The following is a 20,002-nucleotide window of genomic DNA, read 5'->3' on the forward strand; positions in this document are numbered from 1 at the left end:
AAAAATTGGAAACAGAAGCAATGGCTACTCACAATTGCTTGGCCCAGTCTTACAGTTTCACAGCAAGGAAAAGAACATCTTTTTTTTTTTTTTTAAAGATTTTATTGTTATTGGAAAGCCGGATATATACAGAGAGAAGGAGAGACAGATCTTCCATCTGATGTTTCACTCCCCAAGTGAGCTGCAACGGGCCGGTACGCGCCAATCCGATGCCAGGAACCAGGAACCTCCTCCGGGTCTCCCACGCGGGTGCAGGGTCCCAAAGCTTTGGGCCGTCCTCAACTGCTTTCCCAGGCCACAAGCAGGGAGCTGGATGGGAAGTGGAGCTGCCGGGATTAGAACCGGCGCCCATATGGGATCCCAGGGCTTTCAAGGCGAGGACTTTAGCCGCTAGGCCACGCCGCCGGACCCAAGAACATCTTTTACTTAGAGATACTGTAGGCAACAAAGCACTCAATGCCTGAGGACAGATTTATACTGCCTAATCACTTATCTATTATTAAGCATGTTCTCCCTGGAACTTCAATAACTAATCAATAAAATGGCTTCCTTTTGTTAACAATACTATGTGCATCGCCTTGGGGGATTTTTATACTTACACAATTTATCATTTTTAGCAAGGCTTCTTTCTCTTCCAGTTACAAAAGCAATACCTGGTAGAATGTTTACTTTGACTTTTCCAAAATATTAATGTGCACTTGAGTGCACAGGGTCACTGAAACCTTTCCACCTTAGGTAAATAAACAGAGGACCAGAGTAAACATTTGCTTCTAATATCTACGCAAATCATTTAAAAAGTGCCATTATATTTAAAATATATTTAGTAGAAAAAAATAACATCTGTGTGAGTATGTACGTGTAGCTTTGTTATAAGCAGCAGAGTTTGTAAAAAGTGTTGAACTATATTCCTAATAAAATTTTTTTTGATGATGAAGGAGAAATAAAAGGGATCAGGGTGAATATTTGATGTGAGGGTTAATATGCAACGGGACGTGCTTGCATCCCACTTCAATTTCTAAGCTTGCATCCCAACTCCTCCCATTGATTCTTGGAGGCAGAAATTTCTCTTTCAAATGAAGAGATAAATAAAAAATTTTTAAAGAAGGAAGGCAAAAGAGAGAAGTGAGGGGAAACAGAAAGGTGTCCATTATCCTGTTCCCTACTTAGAAAATTCTAACATTTATGTTTTTGAATGAATTAGGTTCTTCTGCAAACTTCTAGAACCTTAAAGTTCTTTTCTAAATGACTGCATATAGCACATAATATTGTGGTGGGGCGTCAGTTCAGTGGAGGTGATGCTAAACAGTTTAATATGTGCCCTCATCCAAGGATCTGTGCCTTGCTGGCCTATGCTGGAGGTCCTGGGGAAACCAACAGGGGGCTTGGCAAACTGAGACCCCACTTGTTGGCAAGCAGACCCCACTTTGACCTGATGGCTGACAGGCAGTCTGAGACGGATGTGCATATCCTGTTTTCCTCAGCTTGGTAGGCTCCCACCTTGCAGTGGGGACATGAGGGACCCAATTAGGGACTGCCATGGTCATATCAAGCCTGCAGGATGCTCCCCTCAGAAAGACTGTATCTAAAACTGACCTTTAAGTTGATCGATGGCTTTGGAAGTTGGGGGAGACCAATCAGGTTACTGTTACTAATGCTCTGGGCTTCATGTTTATCATCCCATATATAAGCTTCACTATCAGACTCAATCAATGCATCAGTTAGCTGACTCCTGGTCATCTCCTTTCTCTGGTGGTCTTTGGGGCCTCTGTCGCCTCATATTGGGATCTTCTAGGAGTTCTGTGGAAAGTAGCCTCACTTTAACTACAATACGCTTATTTTCTTACAATACACTTCTTTTCTTATTTTTCTTTCTTCATGCATAGCTTCAGTGTTCCGTATTAGTCTGTATTAGCAGAAAAGTGGCCACTGCTTTCTTAAGAAGTGGGGCTGTCTTACAGAGGAAGCCTGGTTAAAAATCCTTTCCTAGGAAAGTTTTGGGGAAAACTGAAGTCTGAATTCCTTTAAGGAATACAACTAAAAGATTTACTGACTAGGTCATCTTTTGTCACATAGTTGAGAAACGTACAAGAGATTTTTTTTTTTACTCATTGTCCACAAGCTGCCAAATAATGTGACACACACGATCTCATTTGGTCTTTATAGAGAATAGGCACAATTTCCAACACAAGTTCACAGATGTTGAGACAGAGATTGAGCAATTAGCCTAGATCAAGTTCCTGCTATGCATTAGCAGTAGGACAAAAATTCAAACTGTTTTCCATGTGCTAGAACACTAGCATTGTGATGAAATAGAGACCAAGTGAACTGTCCTCTACATGACTATCCTTCAACTTTCACCCTCGGTTCTGATTTGGGTTGTCTCCTTTCTCATATGCCTTGGTAACATTACCACCAAAGCACCAGGAACTATGACATCTACTGTTGCTCTATAAATCACTATTGGATATCTTCATAAAGTGGAATTGTAATACAAAAACATATATCTGCCCGCTGGATAGCAAACTTCCGGCTTATTTCCTTTCCTGTGACTTGCTATTTGGCTTCTTCATCTCTTCAGGAATACAAGGTGTGTGACATCAGTCACCAAGCAATAAATGGGGCTCAGTCGAAGGCATGAAAATAATTGCATTATGAAAAAGAAAAGTAGGCAGTGGTGAAGTTTTATGGAAGCAAATGAGAACAAGAAAGATCAGGAAGGAACTCAAGAGGAAGAGTGTGCTTTACAAAGCACACACACAAAAGGATACAACCTACTGTGGCCACACAAAAGGATACGGTCTACTGTGACCACAAAAAAAGGATATGATCTACTGTGACCACAAAGAAAGCTTACTTTGTGTGTATGGACTTCAATTCCTACTTCTGTGAAATTGTTTCTTACAGAATCCCAACTTGATCTGTGTGTGTGCAGTTGCTACTCATCCTTACATACTGCCACAGTGTCAGTAAACAAGACATTTGCCAGTTTAAATATTATGGACTCATTGATTGAATTCTTTTACTCAGTGCATGTTGTGATGAAAGACAGTCTTTTGTTGTTTTTAGAATACTTACTCAATCTGTACATGCATCTGTGTTATTCTCTTACTACCAATTTTCAGTTTGCTAACAACAAGTAATAAACTTATGGTAGTTCCACACAGTAAAAAGTATTAAGCCTATAGGGAAGCTTTCAAGGTAGTCAGAAAGTATTACGGTTATGAGGGAGATACACAATCATTAATCTTACAGGATCTTGTAAAAGCTGAGATTGCCATGAACACGCAAATACCTATTTGACATTTTCCAGATCACAGACAGGTTTTCTCTTTATAGTGTTAGAAACAAACCATGTTCTAGGACACATCCTTCAGAAGGCCACTCCTCTGAATCAATCCAGAAGTGCGTGCAGGACCCACCGTCCTGTTGCAGAGAGGCCCGCTGCCCAACAATGTGTAACCAGAAAGAAGGGTGATGAAGGCAGCCCTGATACTCCATCACTCACAGTCTAAGTTCTAACCCTAAATTTCAATGAGCAATTCAGCAGCAATACTGGTAGCAATAAGGTAGCATCTCCTCACATATAATACGTTAGGAAACGCACCATCGTAGCTCATTTATTTTCTTCTACACAATTCTTTCAGGTAGGCACCTGAAGTCATTAACCTCACTTGGCAGATGAGGAAAAAGAATGTCAACTTCCCTGGGAAAAGAAACTTGCCCCCAAACACACACTTGGCATTAGTCAACCTGGAAAAGGCAGACCTTCAAAACTGTGTCACAGTGAGGTCGGGGGATGATCAAGGAAAAAGCTACCACCACTTCTGGCTTGCGACTGCCACCCATATGTAGTATCAGTTCAACCCTCATCACTCTGTCAAAGCAAAGATCCTGTGTAGAAGAAAAATTACTTACAATACTTTTGTTATATTTCTCCACAATTGGAACACTTGAAAATTTGCCTTCCTTATTTCATGTTACCTTCTCAGCCAACACTGAACTAATAAAACAATAAGCACAAGTTTCCATCAGCCTCAGGTGGGAATGGAGCTGCCAGGGTTGATATTCTTGTTTCCATGCGACAGGTGTGCTGCCAAAAGCCCTTGTCTGGTTTTATGAATACATCAAACCTCGACACAGCACAGCTGTAACTTTTTCCTTTATAAAATCTTAGTGAATGACTACTCAAACTTGCTTAAGTAATCAGCTTACAGACTTTTCCATAAACATATTTGAGTGTGTGTGTAGATACAAATAATTAATTAAAAGGCAAGTTCAAAAGCCCACAATTAAATATGCCCAAGCAGCCAATATTTGAAACATCCCGGCAGGGTGGTTCTAGCCGTATAATTCCCATTCTCTGAGATGGAGCTCCCTGCATGGTTGTATCCCCTGGGCACATGTTTCATGAATTCTAATTATGACATCCACCACATACTCAATGTCTACTCCATCCTAAGTGCTTTTTAAATTAGGAAATTATCAAGTCAGCATACATCTTAACATCAGTGGGTCTTTATGACTCAATGTCATATCTGCCTGAATCTTTGCAGTATAGACTCCTTCTCTGCTTTCTTCTTAAGCATGGGTTTGGGAGTGAGCACGTTTCAGAGACCATCATCCCATATCACAGTGCCTGGCTGGGTGTGAGCTTGGGCTCTGCTTCCAGTTCCAGTTTCCCACTAATGTGCACCCTACAAGGCAGGTTACACTGTGGACTCCGGGGATGGAAGAGATCTCTGTTCCTTCTCTTCAGTCTCTTTCTCTGATTTCGACATAAGATGAAACGAAACAAATTCTTTAAAACTTCAGTCAATTTAAACATGGATTTTATTTTTAATGTGTATTAATTTTGTTAAGTAAGACCAAATCAACCCCAGTAACATCCTATATTTTCATCAGCATTGTCAACTGACCCAATCTGAGGAAGACTGTGTTCCCCCTTCTCTCAGCATGAAAAACACAACTGGTGTCTCCAACTTGGCAAATGGCACAGAACAATGTGTCACATCTCCCAGGTGACCAAGCAAACACTTGATGCAGCCTGCCATAGGCCAGATTCTTTGTAGCATCTGGCTTTTTAATGTATATGTATTTTTCACCTAGTCTATAATGTTAACATGTTTGCTTATTAAATATTTAACTGTAAATATTAAAGATTTTTTTCTAGTCCCAGTGCAATGGCCTAGTGGCTAAATCCTCACCATTATTGTGCCAGGATTCCATACAGGCAACAATTCGTGTCCAAGCTACTCCATTTCCCATCCAGCTCCCTATCTGTAGCCTGAGAAAGCAGTAGAGAAAGCTCCAAACCTTGAGACCCTGCATCCATGTGGGAGACCCAGAAGAAGACCCTGGGTCCCAGCTTTGGGTCAGCATAACTCTGGCCATTGTGGCCATTTGGGGAGTAAGCCAGCACACAGATCTTTCTGTCTCTCCTTCTCTCTGTAAATCTGAATTTCCAATCAAATCAAATAAAATAAATCTTTAAAAATTTTTATTTTCTAAGACTATCTACATAGATAGGACACAAATGTGTCCCACATTTAGGCTAGTTTTACGCCAATCTCATAATATCTCTGTGATTCTGATACTATAAACATTAGCCAAAAAGCATGGATTATACAAGGAAAGTTAATGGGAAATGGTATTAAGAGTTTACTGTGCTGTAAAGAAAAAAATCTGAAATTTATATATAGTTTGGTGAGCTTTTTGAAGACTCTGTGTATACGTGGATTTCAAAAGTTTTTCTACCCTCCCCACCGAAAAATAAAACCTCCTTTAATTCTGGTTTCTCACAAGCATTTGTAATTATATAAACTTTCTATTTTAAGGAACTCTGACCCATAGGCAGTTGCGTAAGTTTGGATCTCTACTATTAGTGTCCTTTAATTCTCTGATGCAGACATCTACCCCTTACTCCACGAACGATATAAAGCAATTTTCCTTAGTGAATCATTTTTCCAAATTTCTCCAATATTATACATTGATCATGAATTCTTCCAAGAAACCACTGTCAAGACCAGGTTGAACACCTTTCTATTAAAGTCCCAATGTTGATTAGTATTGAGCAAAATGAGCATTAAACTAGTGGACATTTATAATCTCATCCTTTGTCCAGAAGTTACTTTTATTTTCATGTTTTTCTGACTCTACAATATAACTCTATGCCTGAACATAACAGCATCTATTTTGTTTCTGTATCTCCTTTCCTTTCTTTTTTATTGCCATTATTAAGATATCTACCTACCTTGTCCCTATCTGTTTTTTTCACAGCATGCTTCAAATTCTTCTATTCCTATATACTTGAAATATTTCCTTTGAGGTTTACCTAAATGAGAAGATTCTTCCAGGAATAATAGAGAAATATATGTTCAGAGGCTCAGGTTTTTCCAGTCTTCATACCTACTAATATGTGTCCATGGTCTTTTACATCCACGACAAACATTGATAAGACACATTAATTCTTTGTGAATACTGTAGTTCCAGTATTGAGCTATGTTTCTTCTATAGCTCTTGATATCACTTCCTGATTGGATCATGTTATTTTTACACCTCAGACTTTAAACTCAGAAGGGCAATTGTTCAGAAAACATAAAATAAGACTGTTTCCTCAGTGTTCTAAGAATGTGTTGAAAATCTGTGATCACAAAGCCAGACACAGCAAGTGCAAACCCCAAGCGTAGAAGCCTCACCTGGACCTGGTGGGATGCAGACACAGGAAAAGATGGTGTTGTAGCCCACTTTGAAGTCAGAGTTGATGGGGTAATAATCGGCCAACTTGATCATCTTCTTGAAAGCATCGTAGATAAAGATGAAGCTGATCAGAGATGAGAATCCCTCTTCGGTGAAACGGGTAAAGTATTGAACCAAGAAGCTGGCATCGGTGGCTACCAAAATTAGACACAGGAAGGCTGACCACAGGCCAATCCAAAGGCGAAACTCCAAGTAGTCAAAATCATTGTCCCTGGAAAGAAGAAAGAAAGATACCTAGATGTCTCCTCAATGAAACTAAATAATCAGATAAAACTAATAAGTAATGATAGAAAAATACAAGATCATTTTTATGCACTAGATATGAAGCTTCAGTTTATCCACAAAGTATTAAGGATTTAGTTTCATATTATCACTATATCAAAGAGAAATAAATCCAGAATTTTGAGACAAACACATGAAATGTAGTTATACCATCTGCAAGTGAATAATTCATTATTTCCTTTACCCAAAAATTATGATTCTGGAATTCACAAAGTTTAAAAACAATTTGAAATGGGGCCCGGCGGCGTGGCCAAGCAGCTAAAGTCCTTGCCTTGAAAGCCCCGGGATCCCATATGGGCGCCAGTTCTAATCCCAGCAGCTCCACTTCCCATCCAGCTCCCTGCTTGTGGCCTGGGAAGGCCGTTGAGGACGGCCCAATGCATTGGGACCCTGCACCCGCGTGGGAGACCCGGAAGAGGTTCCAGGTTCCCGGCATCGGATTGGCGCGCACCGGCCGTTGCCGCTCACTTGGGGAGTGAATCATCGGACGGAAGATCTTCCTCTCTGTCTCTCCTCCTCTGTGTATATCTGGCTGTAATAAAATGAATAAATCTTTAAAAAAAAACAATTTGAAATGATAACATAATCACCAGTGTATATTCAATTAAAAGTGAAATTTACTGGTTAACAAAAACACTAAGATCAGTGCATTGTATTTCCTCAAGTCACTGCAGTTTGCTGATGGAAACAAAATGATACATGTGGCCACACTGTAAAGGGATAATGTCTCAGAAGAATGATTCTAAGGAATCGATGCAGTTGCAGCAAGAAAGAACTCAAGGAACTTAGGAAGATGAAAAGAATCATTCATAAATGCTGTGGGATGAGGTGGTACATTCTGTGTTCAGAATGGCAACAGGAGTGGATAGGATGAGAAAGATGGCTGTTTTCAGATCAGTACGGGCCGCATGACCAGGCTGCGGCCAGGTCCTTGCAGCATTGCGAGTTGCCACCTGCATCCTATGACTCTGTTTCCTGTCTGCACATGTCCCCCAGCAGACCTCGAATGGAGCTCCTCCACAAAAGGAAACTGAGGTTTCTTTCCATTCCCTTCCTATTTCTTGTAAGTATTTCAAGATCCACAGCTTGGAAAAGATAGGTCAAATGGGGAGTATTTTTTAGTGATTAAAAAATGAATAAGCTGACATTTTGGGGCAGCACCAGAGTATAGCTTCTGTCTGCTGTGCAGCAAACCGTGTGGACACCACTCCAAGTATCATCTGCTCCACTTCACAAGCTCCCCACTCATGGCATGGAGGGTAGCAGCGTGGGAGGGTTGCAGAGCATAGCACAAGTCCTTGGGCCCCCACACCCAGGTGGGAGATCCAGAAGAATTTCTTGGATCCTAGCTTTGGATCAGCTAAGCTCTGGTCACTGCAGCCATTTGGGAAGAGAACCAGAGGATGGATGATCTTTCTCTCTGTATCTACATTTATCTGCCTCTCAATAAAATTTTGAAACTGAACATTTCTCATAAGAGACAAAGAAATAAAACAAGGATTGTGCATCTTGACGTCCTGAGCCTTGCTTTCAGAGAACAGGCTCCTGATAACTTCTTAGAATTCACATATTTATTTATTTGTTAGAGATAGAGAGATGCAAAGAGAAAGGCAAACACGAGTTTAATGTCCATATGCCTGTAACAGCCAGGGCTGTGATAGGCTGAAGCTGGGAGCAGGGAACTTACTCCAGGCCTCCAATATGGACAGCAAGGATCCAGCTGCTTTAGCCAGTCCCTGCTGTCTCTCAGGCAGTATGTTAACAGGAAGCTTGAACTTGAATGGGGTCAGCACTCAAATACAAACACTGTTTTGGGATGTGGCTTTCTGAAGCAGTGTTGTAACCATGACTAAATGTTCACTCCTAGGGATTATTTTATTATGCTCCCAAGGGCATCATCCGTTCATCCTAATACCGACTAAGTCTGGGCTACCAGTAAGTCTCTATGGGATAAGTTATCTTATCTGTTGTGGTACAATGGATTAAGCAACTGGTTGAGACACAGGAAACCCATATCTGAATGCTGGTCTGAGTTTCAGCTGCTCTGCTGCTATGCAGCGACCATAAGGTGCCTGGGAAAGCAGTAGAGGAAGCCAATACATACTTGGGCTTCTGCCACCTATACGGGACCCTGACACCTGTGTGGGAGACCTGGATGGAGTTCTTGGCTCCTGGCTTAGCACTGGCCCAGGGCTGAATGCTGCAGTCATTGGAGCACTGAACCAGCAAGTGGAAGATATCTTTCTCAGTCTCTCTTTCTGTCATAGTATCTTTCAAAGAAATAAACATCTAAGAAAAAGAATGTGCACATCTTTGATTATATCTATGTCTGCCCTCCTCAAAACCATTTTCTAAACCACAGCAAAAATTATATTTGAAATTACAAATTAGATGCCTCTGCTTGAAACGTTTCAGAGATTTCCCACTGCTCCCAGAAAAAAATCCAACTCTACCTAGCACAGTATCTCCATGAATGAACGCCTGACTCTAGACTAAGACTTACCTGAGAAAGTTACTGCATTGGCCTGTGATCTAACACACGAAATGAGAAGAGGAATCTTGGTGTAAACTGAAAATTTTACTTTTAGAATTCTACAGTTGGAAGTCCCTTGCATTTAAAATGTTTACTTCTGGGTCTACTTGCCTGGCCTCCAAGATGCCTAGCAAGCTTAACATCCCATTGTACAAGCTTAACATTCAAACAGCTGGGTTTGGAGTAGAGCAGATTGTTCTCTGTAATAAGGATGAGCCTCTTTCTATAGTCAAAGACCTGAGCACTATAAACTGGTCTGGACATAGACACCTCTGCATCTGATGGCCCCTGAATTTCAGCTGCCACCCAGCTCTTCCTGGCCCTACAGCAGACAAACTACATTCCAGCTGCAGGACTGGTTCTTCTGGATCTGCAGCCTGCCAGATGGTCCTGCAGAACTTGGACTTGTGCGCCTCCATAATACTGTGAGTCAAGTCTCCATGATAAATCTCTTTCTATATATGCTTCTGATTGATTCTGTTTCTCTGGAACAACTCTAATGTACACACCAATTGTACATATCATAGATGAAGACACCAAGCCAGTGGAAGTTGACTCACTTATCCAGCCTCAAGGTTTTAATGGCAAAGTTGGACCAGAAATCTATTGACTCTTGGATTGTTCCTTTTAAAAATTACCCCATGAGATCCCTGCAGTATTTGCATTTGGCTCAAGACAGGGTGAGTATTACATCTGTGTCCTTTGTTCACTTCTTCTCAGCAAATGACATGAAATGGGACACACTGTCAAAGCACGAAGGCATTAACACATCCTCAGATTTTCTAGGATCTGTCTGAAGACAGTTTCACCATCCTTTTCCAGTTTATTCTACATCTAGAACCCCACTCTTCAATCCTGGACATGTCTTTATAAAGTAAGTGAGGCATAGGAAAAATAAAAAAAAAATAACCTGGTCCTAGGAATTTGAGATAATTTAACTTATACATTAAATCAGTGTCAAAATAAAAGTGAGGAAATACAGTTAAAATAAGAAGGAAGAAATATAGTCTTACAATGTCTGAGCCAACAGAATGTTTTACCTTGCCTTGCTTCCCTAGCAAGATGGGAATTAAAGTATTGTGGATTTGGTTGTTAGAGAATTGGTTTTTATACTATGGAATGTATTGAAAAACCATTAACTAGTTGATGGTTAGGAACACCATCAGTCTGGGTACAGAGCAAAAATTGTATATATAAAACTAAATCTTAAAACCTAAACAATCTACCAAAATAGCCACTCAAAAGATAAAAACTCCCAGAGTAGTCCAATAGAATAACCCAAAATAAAATCACTAAAGACAACAGCACTTGATTTTAAAAAGTGATATTCATAGCAAAAATAGGAATACAGTCATTATCCGTAATGAGGACACTAACCACACAATACACTTTACCTGTTTCTCCAAAAACAGTGAACTATGCTGGGGATATCTGGGCAAGACAAACATTACACAGTTTCCTTATCTAAGGCCTTTCAGGTGCCTTGGTGTGTTGAAGTGTTCAGTGAATGAACAAGAGGGGTTATAATATTCAGCTCACCCCTGACTTCCAGGGATTACAAAAGCTTTTTCTCATGGAGCATCCATCAGGACCAGAAATTGAGAAAGCACCCTTTGTGATTTACACTTTCTGTATCAGGACAAAATATTAGCACACCTGCTGCAGCACATGCAAATGACACAGCACTGTACAGAAAATCATGGATTCCACATCGTCCTTAGTGACGATCTCTAGCACAGCTTCTCAAACGGTTCTCATTGCCTCACAACTGTTCTCAAATAAACCACTTGGAAACTGTTACGTTACCAGCTACGGTGCAACAGAAGGCAAAGCGGGAAGGGAACTTGCTTAGTGAAAAGAAATAATCTCTATCTCACAACTATTGGAAGCAGACCAGAATGCAAACATTTTCTGTATATTAAGGCTCTGATCACATTTCATCCAATAAATCTTTCTGCAAAGGCTGTGCATGTTTGTTCCTGTTTATAGGACATGCTTGTTTAATCTTTCCACAAAGGCTTTCTTGTCTCACACAAGGTTTTCTTAAACATATAAAAACTGTTTGACTCTTTCTATAAACTAACATGAACAAAATTCTTTCCAATGCTTTTTTCTGAGAATTACGATGGAGGACGGATTTATAATAACGGCCTAAGGAAAACTCACAGCACTGCTTAAAATGTGGAACGTCAAATTCTCAAGACTCCTGCTGATGTTCTTAACCCTATCTTTAAAAAAACGGCTTTAAATCCTCATTTCCCTCCTCTATCTTGGGATCATTTTTGATAATACACATAGTTGCAGAGGCTAAATAAGGGCCCTTGAAACCATGAAAATTATGTAAATAGTGGAAGTTATAACATCAAAGTCCCATATATAGCAACACAACAATATAATATGTTTAATCCAGGAAGATAATTCTCTTAGAGGCATCAAGTACATTAGAAGGAGACCAGAATATCCTATTTGGTTTCTAATCTATTTGCCTGCTAATGCAACTACATTGATAATTCACTTAGTATCAATTCTCTCCTTCTTAAAGTGTTCCATCTATTTTAAAAAGAAAACACTGATGGGCCCGGCGGCGTGGCCTAGCAGCTAAAGTCCTTGCCTTGAACGCCCCGGGATCCGATATGGGCGCCAGTTCTAATCCCGGCAGCTCCACTTCCCATCCAGCTCCCTGCTTGTGGCCTGGGAAAGCAGTCGAGGACGGCCCAATGCATTGGGACACTGCACCCGCGTGGGAGACCCGGAAGATGTTCCAGGTTCCTGGCTTCAAATTGGTGCAGCACCGGCCCGTTGCGGCTCACTTGGGGAGTGAATCATCGGACGGAAGATCTTCCTCTCTGTCTCTCCTCCTCTGTGTATATCTGGCTGTAATAAAATGAATAAATCTTTAAAAAAAAAAAGAAAACACTGATATCATAATTCTCATATACATTAGCATTTCTAATGAAACCTTAAAAGACATGGGACCTGGCGTCAGAAAGCAGGAATTCGAGGCTTACACCTAACAAAGACTGAGAATGTAACATCGGGCAACCCTCATAACTACCTGCCTGCTTTCTCATATACAAAACAAGGTACACCCCCACCTTCCAGGATGGCTACAAGAACGAATTAAGCTGTTTTGCTAGTAAACGAGTTAACAGCTTGGCAGCTTGGACAACTGAGTACAGTGCTCTGTCAGCATTAGCTATTATTTTGAATCTCAAAAGCTCTTTATGTAAGAGTTAGGGTTAGAAGCCATAGACTGAGTCAAAAGCTTCTATTATTCATTAATTAACCATGTGACCTTAGATTAAGAAATTTCATTTTGTTAGTCCATCACTCAAGATCATGGCTAGAAAAAGATGACATTTTCAAATGGATTCTGAGAACTTAAAAGAAGAGAATGTCAGAAATTTTGTGGAAAATGGACTTAAAAGATGATACTGAAATTTTGAAATCCATGCAGTTTTCTAATAACATGTGTGTCCATGGATTTTTTTGAAGACTCCCATAGGCATTAATTTCAATTTTTTTTGCACTGAAACAAATTTACCTTTTAATTCTATTTGTCCACAAACTTTTTTTTTAATCTGTTTTTTTTTTAAAGGACAATTCTACATAGATAGGCTAGACAGAGACAGAGGTCTTTCATCTACTGGTTCATTCCCCAAATGGCCGCAACCGACAGAGCTGAGCCAATCCAAAGTCAGGAGCCAAGAACTTCCAGGTCTCCTATGTGGATGTAGGGACCCAAGAAATTGAGCCATACCCCATTTCATGTCCAGGCCATAAGCAGGGTCCTGGATTGTAAGTGGAATAGCTGGGACACAAACCAGTATCCCACACCGGCTTCTATCCACAAACTTGTTGACACGTCTTGGTAAATGAGCTGTTTACAAAGGTGTAACAAGTAAGTAAGAAACAGTGCAGAGGAGAGAAAGTCATTATTAACTTGAGGTTTGAGAAGGTCAATGAGCAATAGGGTTGCTGGAGTTTGGTGTAACCTATTGCCAGGTAGAGGAAACTGCTAACATGGACTAAAGTCTTCTGGGATAGTCACCATCAGACAGCAGAAACAATGAGGAAAGCAGTAAAAAGCCAGGGGGAAGAAACAGCCTATTTGTAAACCACTGCGGTCAGCTGAAGGACAGAAAGCAAGACAATGAAAATTGGGGAAGGAGCAAGGAGAAATAGAACATATGGGTTCCCACTGAATCAGATCTAAAATGAGTATTAGTATCTATTGTAAAAGGACTTCCAACTCCAATCATTGCAGTACTAATTGTTGGACCCACCAAACTGCCATTCTGTGCTCTAGCTAGATGACGAATGTTCTACAACCCAATTCTATTGTATGATTAGATGTTTCCATACGTACTTGCTGAAATTAAACAGAAGCCTCTCGAAAACAAGGACAGGTCCTGTGCTGCTCAAAATGGTGAGTGGTTGACCAGCAAAAAGGCAAAAGATGGCTCCTGAGACTGCGGTACCCAGGAAACTCTCCAGCACGCCCTGAAAAGAAGGAAAACACAGGTGTTCATCAGTATGCTGTTAGGAGGACCTCACCAAACATTACAAGCAGGAGGAAGACAGACACCAAGTATTTCACTCTTTTCTATTCCAATGACTGGATTGCTCCAAAGAACGTCAATGTTATATGGATGGAAAAAGGTGGCGCTGATTCTCACAAAAACATACCAATTAATGCTTCTGTCCAGGAGGCAACTCTGCCAACTTGCCACGTGTTGAAGAAACATGTGGCTTTTCTCCTTGTAACTACCTTTGATGTTTGCTTTAACCTGATTTTACTTTAAAGGAGGCACTCAAAAAGAGCTATATTTTACACACAAAACTCTTTGTTTCTCCTAGAGAAAAGGTTATGAAAAAGGTTATGACCAAATAGGTGTTTGGCCCTCCAACTCTGCAGTTTCACCTCAACAAGCTTCTACTGCACATTCACTGTCCACTGTGAACTCACATGACAGTATTCACTGACTTCATCTACAAGGAAAACAAAGGCTCAGGGTCATAACAGTTGAGCTTTTGCGGCCACATTTCCTTGTAGCTTCATGTCTGGAAGTCAAAGTTTTGGAACAAGAACAAGGAAATACATAGCATGAAGCATCATGAACCTACAAAAAGTTACTTCCCGAATCACTTCATTGTGGACTAACACATTTGGAGGTGACAAACTAGCCTGGTTCATACATTTTTTTCATTATTTCAAACTTCAGTGGGGAAAAAGACACATGTGTATTTATAAAAAGATCTTTTTGAAAATTCAAAATATTTTTACCAAGGTAAGATTGTTAGATATATTTCAATGATAGAGACCCTTCAGCTACATATAATCTGAACATTAAAGCTTGGAAACTAAAACATTTTCAAGTGAGCATGTGAAGCGATTCTATGGATTCAAGAACATAATCATAAACAGTGGTAGATTATGCGGTAAAGCAAATTTACATCGTATCTGTGTATATACTAAAAATTATATAGGAAAACGTCCCCTTTCAGTTAAATAATAAATTACTTGATCTGAGAAGTATGATTTGCATCACATAAAATAAGGCTCTTACTATAAACCACCTCTGACTTGGAGTAGAGTGAGCTTGCGGGGAATATGAGGTACCCTGTCATCTCCGACTCCGTTCAGCTCATTCACTGTCACTAAGCCCCTCTTTCTTCTGTCCCAAAAGTTGTCCAGCAACTTCTCATTCATTTATTTTTAGAGGAAACTTTCGTGAAAAGATTATGAAGATGTTGGCTTTTAACATCAATTTAGAGTACTTAAAACATTAAGTGCCATCCCTACAGAAAAAAAAATAAAAACAATTCCAAGAAACCTTAATTGGAAGAATTGCTCAAAATATTTTTGCATGGCTTTAGAGCCAGCAACATTCTCCTTAGAATATTAGCAGTAGCACATCTTGACTTTAATTAACAGTAGAGTTCAATCCAGAAAGAGATAGAAATACTTGGGAGTAGGACTAATTGATATTGGAATAAGAGTGAACATGAGTAAGAAACAAGGCTTGATGAATGAAGTGACAAGGGACTTCTGCTGTGGCAAGTAAACCCAATCCACACAAATCCAGAACAAATGCTGCTCACAGAGAAGTCCATCCAGGTTTGAAGGCTGGCTCCTGGGAGGGTCTGAGAAAGGTTTCCCACTTGTGTGGACATAAGTCCCAATGTACAACTGAAGGCATCATCTCAAGCAGCCAGTTCATCCTTCTCATAGGAAGAGATTAGAAAACAAACAAGGCTGGCAGAACCAAGATGCATTCACGCAGAGAGGACAGTAAAGATTCCTCTGTGCCCAGGGGATTTGTTGTTAGGAATGAAGTCACACCAAGTGCGGCTCAGCAGGTCTGTGGTAGATGTGGCTGACAACCATATCTCCCTGTTGGCAAGCATGAAGGGTGCACCTCAGCCTGCCACTCAGTTGGGTACACAGATTTTCACCTCATGTGTACCATGGGTTTTGTTTAGTTTTGTTCTTGACTTACGGTATGCATAACGTCAGAATCTAGGGGCTTGAAAGTCCTTCTATGTGTCAGAATAAGCCTTGCTCTGTGCATGTGATAGGCAAAGATAGCAGAGCCCTCAGAAACATCTCTTCTTCACCACTCCCACAGGATCAGAACATAGCACAGATGGGGTAGAAGAGGCCGTAAAGGAAGAAAGAAGGGATACACAAGATCCAGTACACTTGACTTGATTTGGCATTGCCATTAATCTCTGGGAAGGCACAAACAGGGTCTCCCAGTGTTGCCCGGTCACTTCTTCCTCTGTCCTTCTCTGCTACTGTCCTTCCATGTGCTGTGCAGGCACTCCATTAATGCTGAAGAAACGGAGGCGGACATGTCTAAACGATGCCCTGGGTTCCACTTATCAGAGCCCAACAGCCTTTGTTGTTCATTCAGCAAAGATAGCAACCAATTTCTTCCAGAAAACAGCTTTGATTTATGAACACCACGTGACTGTTAAAAGCAGATTATTTTTATTTCAGTACTTGAACCTTTGGTAAGTGCTACAGTTTCCATTCTGTGGCTGACAATTTTGAAATAGAGACAGGTGATTTATTATACACATTTCACTGGAAACTTGCTTAAAATTAGAGACGCTTCCAGCTTTTCTGAAAAAAGAACTATTCTCACTATGTTTTGGCATGTTCCTCTTCATAATACAGAAAATGTTAAAAAAAATCTTACACAACAACTTTAACCGTAGGGTTTAAAGCAATGTATTGGATGAACTATCAGAAATGACTTTTGATTTATAAAAAATACTTACCAATATAAAAAAAGAAAACTAAAGTGTTGTTGTAAATATTTTTGGCAGTCATAACTCAGAGACACTTTTGCACCTGATCTCCTAGAACAAACCTCCACTCACGTGGCTGAGTCCTGAGCTGGGGTGGAATCAGGAGCCACACAGTGTCACATTTGGAATGGGCTGGTATTTCATTTCACTGCTCATGAGGTGACACACACTTGGGGAAGAGTGACAAAAGCACATCATTGGCAGTTTAGAAATCCAACGTCTAGCTTCATTCTGCCACCAGAGAGCTGATGGCCTTGGGCATGTCACCTCACCACTGCTGACTTCACCACTGCACTATTCCCTCCGCAATGAACACATTCCCAGCTTTTCTGTGCCTCATAGAGTCAAAATGGAAGGCAAAACAGAATGGAAGTAAATGCTGATCGGTGCTCAAAGAGAGGGGCAAGGCTCTGCAGGCCTGCACTGCTCCCACAGCAAATTCTCAGCCAACAGGGAGCCTCAAAGCGTGGCACAGTGGCCCCTGACAGCTTCTCGTTTCCTTGCTTGTGTTACTAAACACTGGCGATGGTGAGAGGGGAAATTTCTGAGCCTATGGAAATGCATCATGAGAAATTAAAATGAAAAAGAAATTTAATAAAGATGTATGCATGTTGGGGATATATATAAAAAAGAAATCTATGATTCTACACACAGTTGTTCGTTACGTTTTATTGTAGCAGAGTCAAAATCCATATCTCCTACCACTTCCGAGTCTTCCACTTGCAGAAGGGTATGAAATGAAAATAAAGATTGATTTGCTTTATGAAACTACATACTCCAAAAAAATGAGGGCAAGTCCCAGAGAAGCAAAATCAAACATAAAAGACATTAGACCATATTTTAAAGCAAACAAAAGCCAGACATGAAGCATGGTTCCTAACACCCCCTTGTGTGTCTTGGAGCTACCTGTGACAAGGGACCTATGGACTACCATTTCCTCCTGCTACACTCACGATGCAAAGTAAGCACATTCAAGAGCATAAACATTGCAAATTAAAACTGTCAGCTGTACACAATGACTTCACTGCAATTTACTATATCATAGAATACTTAAGAATGACTCCTATTTTATGTCCTTTTTATTAAGGACTTTACTGTTTGACTCATAAATATAATCCTATTTGGGAAGACTGGGTGACAATAATACAGGAAAAATTAAAGCTAAAAAGAAAACTGATACAATATCACAGGAGAACACACAAGGTTTTTACATTATCTGGATAATCTTCAACCTAGTAATACTTAGATAATATAATATCCCGGTGGCATTTAATGAGAAAGTAGGCATGAACATTTTTGATATGTTTCAGGCTTTAAATATTTTGTTTCTAGATTCAAAAAGAAATCATCCCAAGCTGATGTTCATTTACATGAACTGTACAGAATGCTTAAAAATTAAATTAAATTTCTCTAGATGAGCCTCTGAATCTAAATTTAGCCAAGAAAAATAAGGCAGACTGACGCCTTGGGAAAGAGGCGCTCAGATCCAAACCACCTGCCTGAGTTTTTGTTTCTTTGTTTTTATTTTCTTCTTCTTTTTTTTAAAAAAAATTATCTTGGGCCCGGCGGCGTGGCCTAGCGGCTAAAGTCCTCGCCTTGAATGCCCCAGGATCCCATATGGGCGCCGGTTCTAATCCCAGCAGCTCCACTTCCCATCCAGCTCCCTGCTTGTGGCCTGGGAAAGCAGTCAAGGACGGCCCAATGCATTGGGACCCTGCACCTGTGTGGGAGACCTGGAAGAGGTTCCTGGTTCCCGGCATCGGATTGGCACGCACCGGCCGTTGCCGCTCACTTGGGGAGTGAATCATCGGATGGAAGATCTTCCTCTCTGTCTCTCCTCCCCTCTGTAAAATGTTTTTAAAAAATTATCTTATGATACAGTTCCATAGGCTTTGAATTCCCCCTTCCTCTTACCAGTCCCCTCCCCCCGCTGAATTCTCCTTTAATATTACAATGTGTAATGCTTCACATACAGTCCTGAGTCCATCATTCTGCTGTATAAGTGTATCCTGACACTGTAGGTATGTGAGTAGTGGCACATCTGGCTGACTCCGCTGCTTGAGTTTTGAAAGCAGGCCCATAACCTAGGTTAAGTTACAGGAAAGGTGCTGGTACCTAAATGAAACTGAGTTACATGAGAATAGCTGAGAAAATTAGTAAAAGGAAAAAAAAATTATGCTTTATCTCCAACTTGAACAATTCAGGATTAGTCCTCCAAATTCCCCAGGTGATTGTTGTGGGGCACTCAGGCTAGCCTCCCCTTCCTTCAAAACAGCATTCAGGATCGGCTGCAGAGGTCATTTACCGATGCTGAAAAAGAGACTGGATACACAACCTTCCTTTTTTACTTCACCCGTAGTCCCACCTATAATCGGTGATTTCGGTCCCGAGGGATCAGGGCTGTCCAGCCCTCACTGCCATCGACTGTGCACGAAGTACTGTGCCCTTAGAAGTAGGACTCCTGTCTGCAAGGTCCAGCAGGAACTGAAGGAAAGCGAAGACTTGAAAGACAAATGATCTCACTGCTTGAAGAGCAGTAGGAGATCCTTACCAGAAGAGCTTCAACTTGAACTCTAGAAGATCAGATAGACAAGACAAGATGCCTCACAATGGTTTTGTTTGTTTGAAGAGCTGTGTATATGTATTTAGATCATTGGAAACATCAAGTGCCAGTGTAACCTTACACAAAAATCAATTCCAGATGGATAAAAAATTTTAATGAAAACACAAAAGAACTAAAATATGTGGGTAAATATTTGTCTAATCTTGGGGTAGGGAAAGCCCCTTTAAATACATCATGAAAGTAAGTAATCATAAAAAATCGAAGCATTTACCACAGAAAAAATTAATTAAAATCTGTACAGCAGAAGAAATCATAAGTAAGGTTAAAAGATATATTTGGAAATAGATTTTTGTAATGTTTCTTCTACAAAGAGTTCTTACAAGTCAATAAAGAAAACATCGAACAAAAATACACTAAGCAACACAATGTAATAAAATTAGGTTGTCATTAAAGACTTAGAAAGAAACTTAATCACAATAACAACTAAAGAAATATGGATTAAGCATAAATGAGCTATTATTTTTCAACCCACAAAAATGACAATACAG

The 20,002-nt window shown here is 40.3% G+C and overlaps 1 protein-coding gene across 3 annotated transcripts in view; it reads right to left on the reverse strand.

Annotated features, from left to right (window-relative positions):
- The window catches only part of SLC4A4 (solute carrier family 4 member 4), a 336,295-nt gene that overhangs the window by 68,113 nt on the left and 248,180 nt on the right, over positions 1-20,002 (reverse strand). For all 3 annotated transcript variants that reach the window (XM_004596192.2, XM_058667227.1, XM_058667228.1), the window contains 2 exons: positions 13,941-14,074; positions 6,696-6,967 (listed from right to left, as the gene is read on the reverse strand). In XM_004596192.2, coding sequence (XP_004596249.2) covers positions 6,696-6,967; positions 13,941-14,074 — 406 coding nt within the window. The remainder of the gene's footprint in view (positions 1-6,695; positions 6,968-13,940; positions 14,075-20,002) is intronic.

The sequence above is a fragment of the Ochotona princeps genome, chromosome 7, assembly GCF_030435755.1.
Source record: "Ochotona princeps isolate mOchPri1 chromosome 7, mOchPri1.hap1, whole genome shotgun sequence".
NCBI classification, from domain to species: domain Eukaryota; kingdom Metazoa; phylum Chordata; class Mammalia; order Lagomorpha; family Ochotonidae; genus Ochotona; species Ochotona princeps.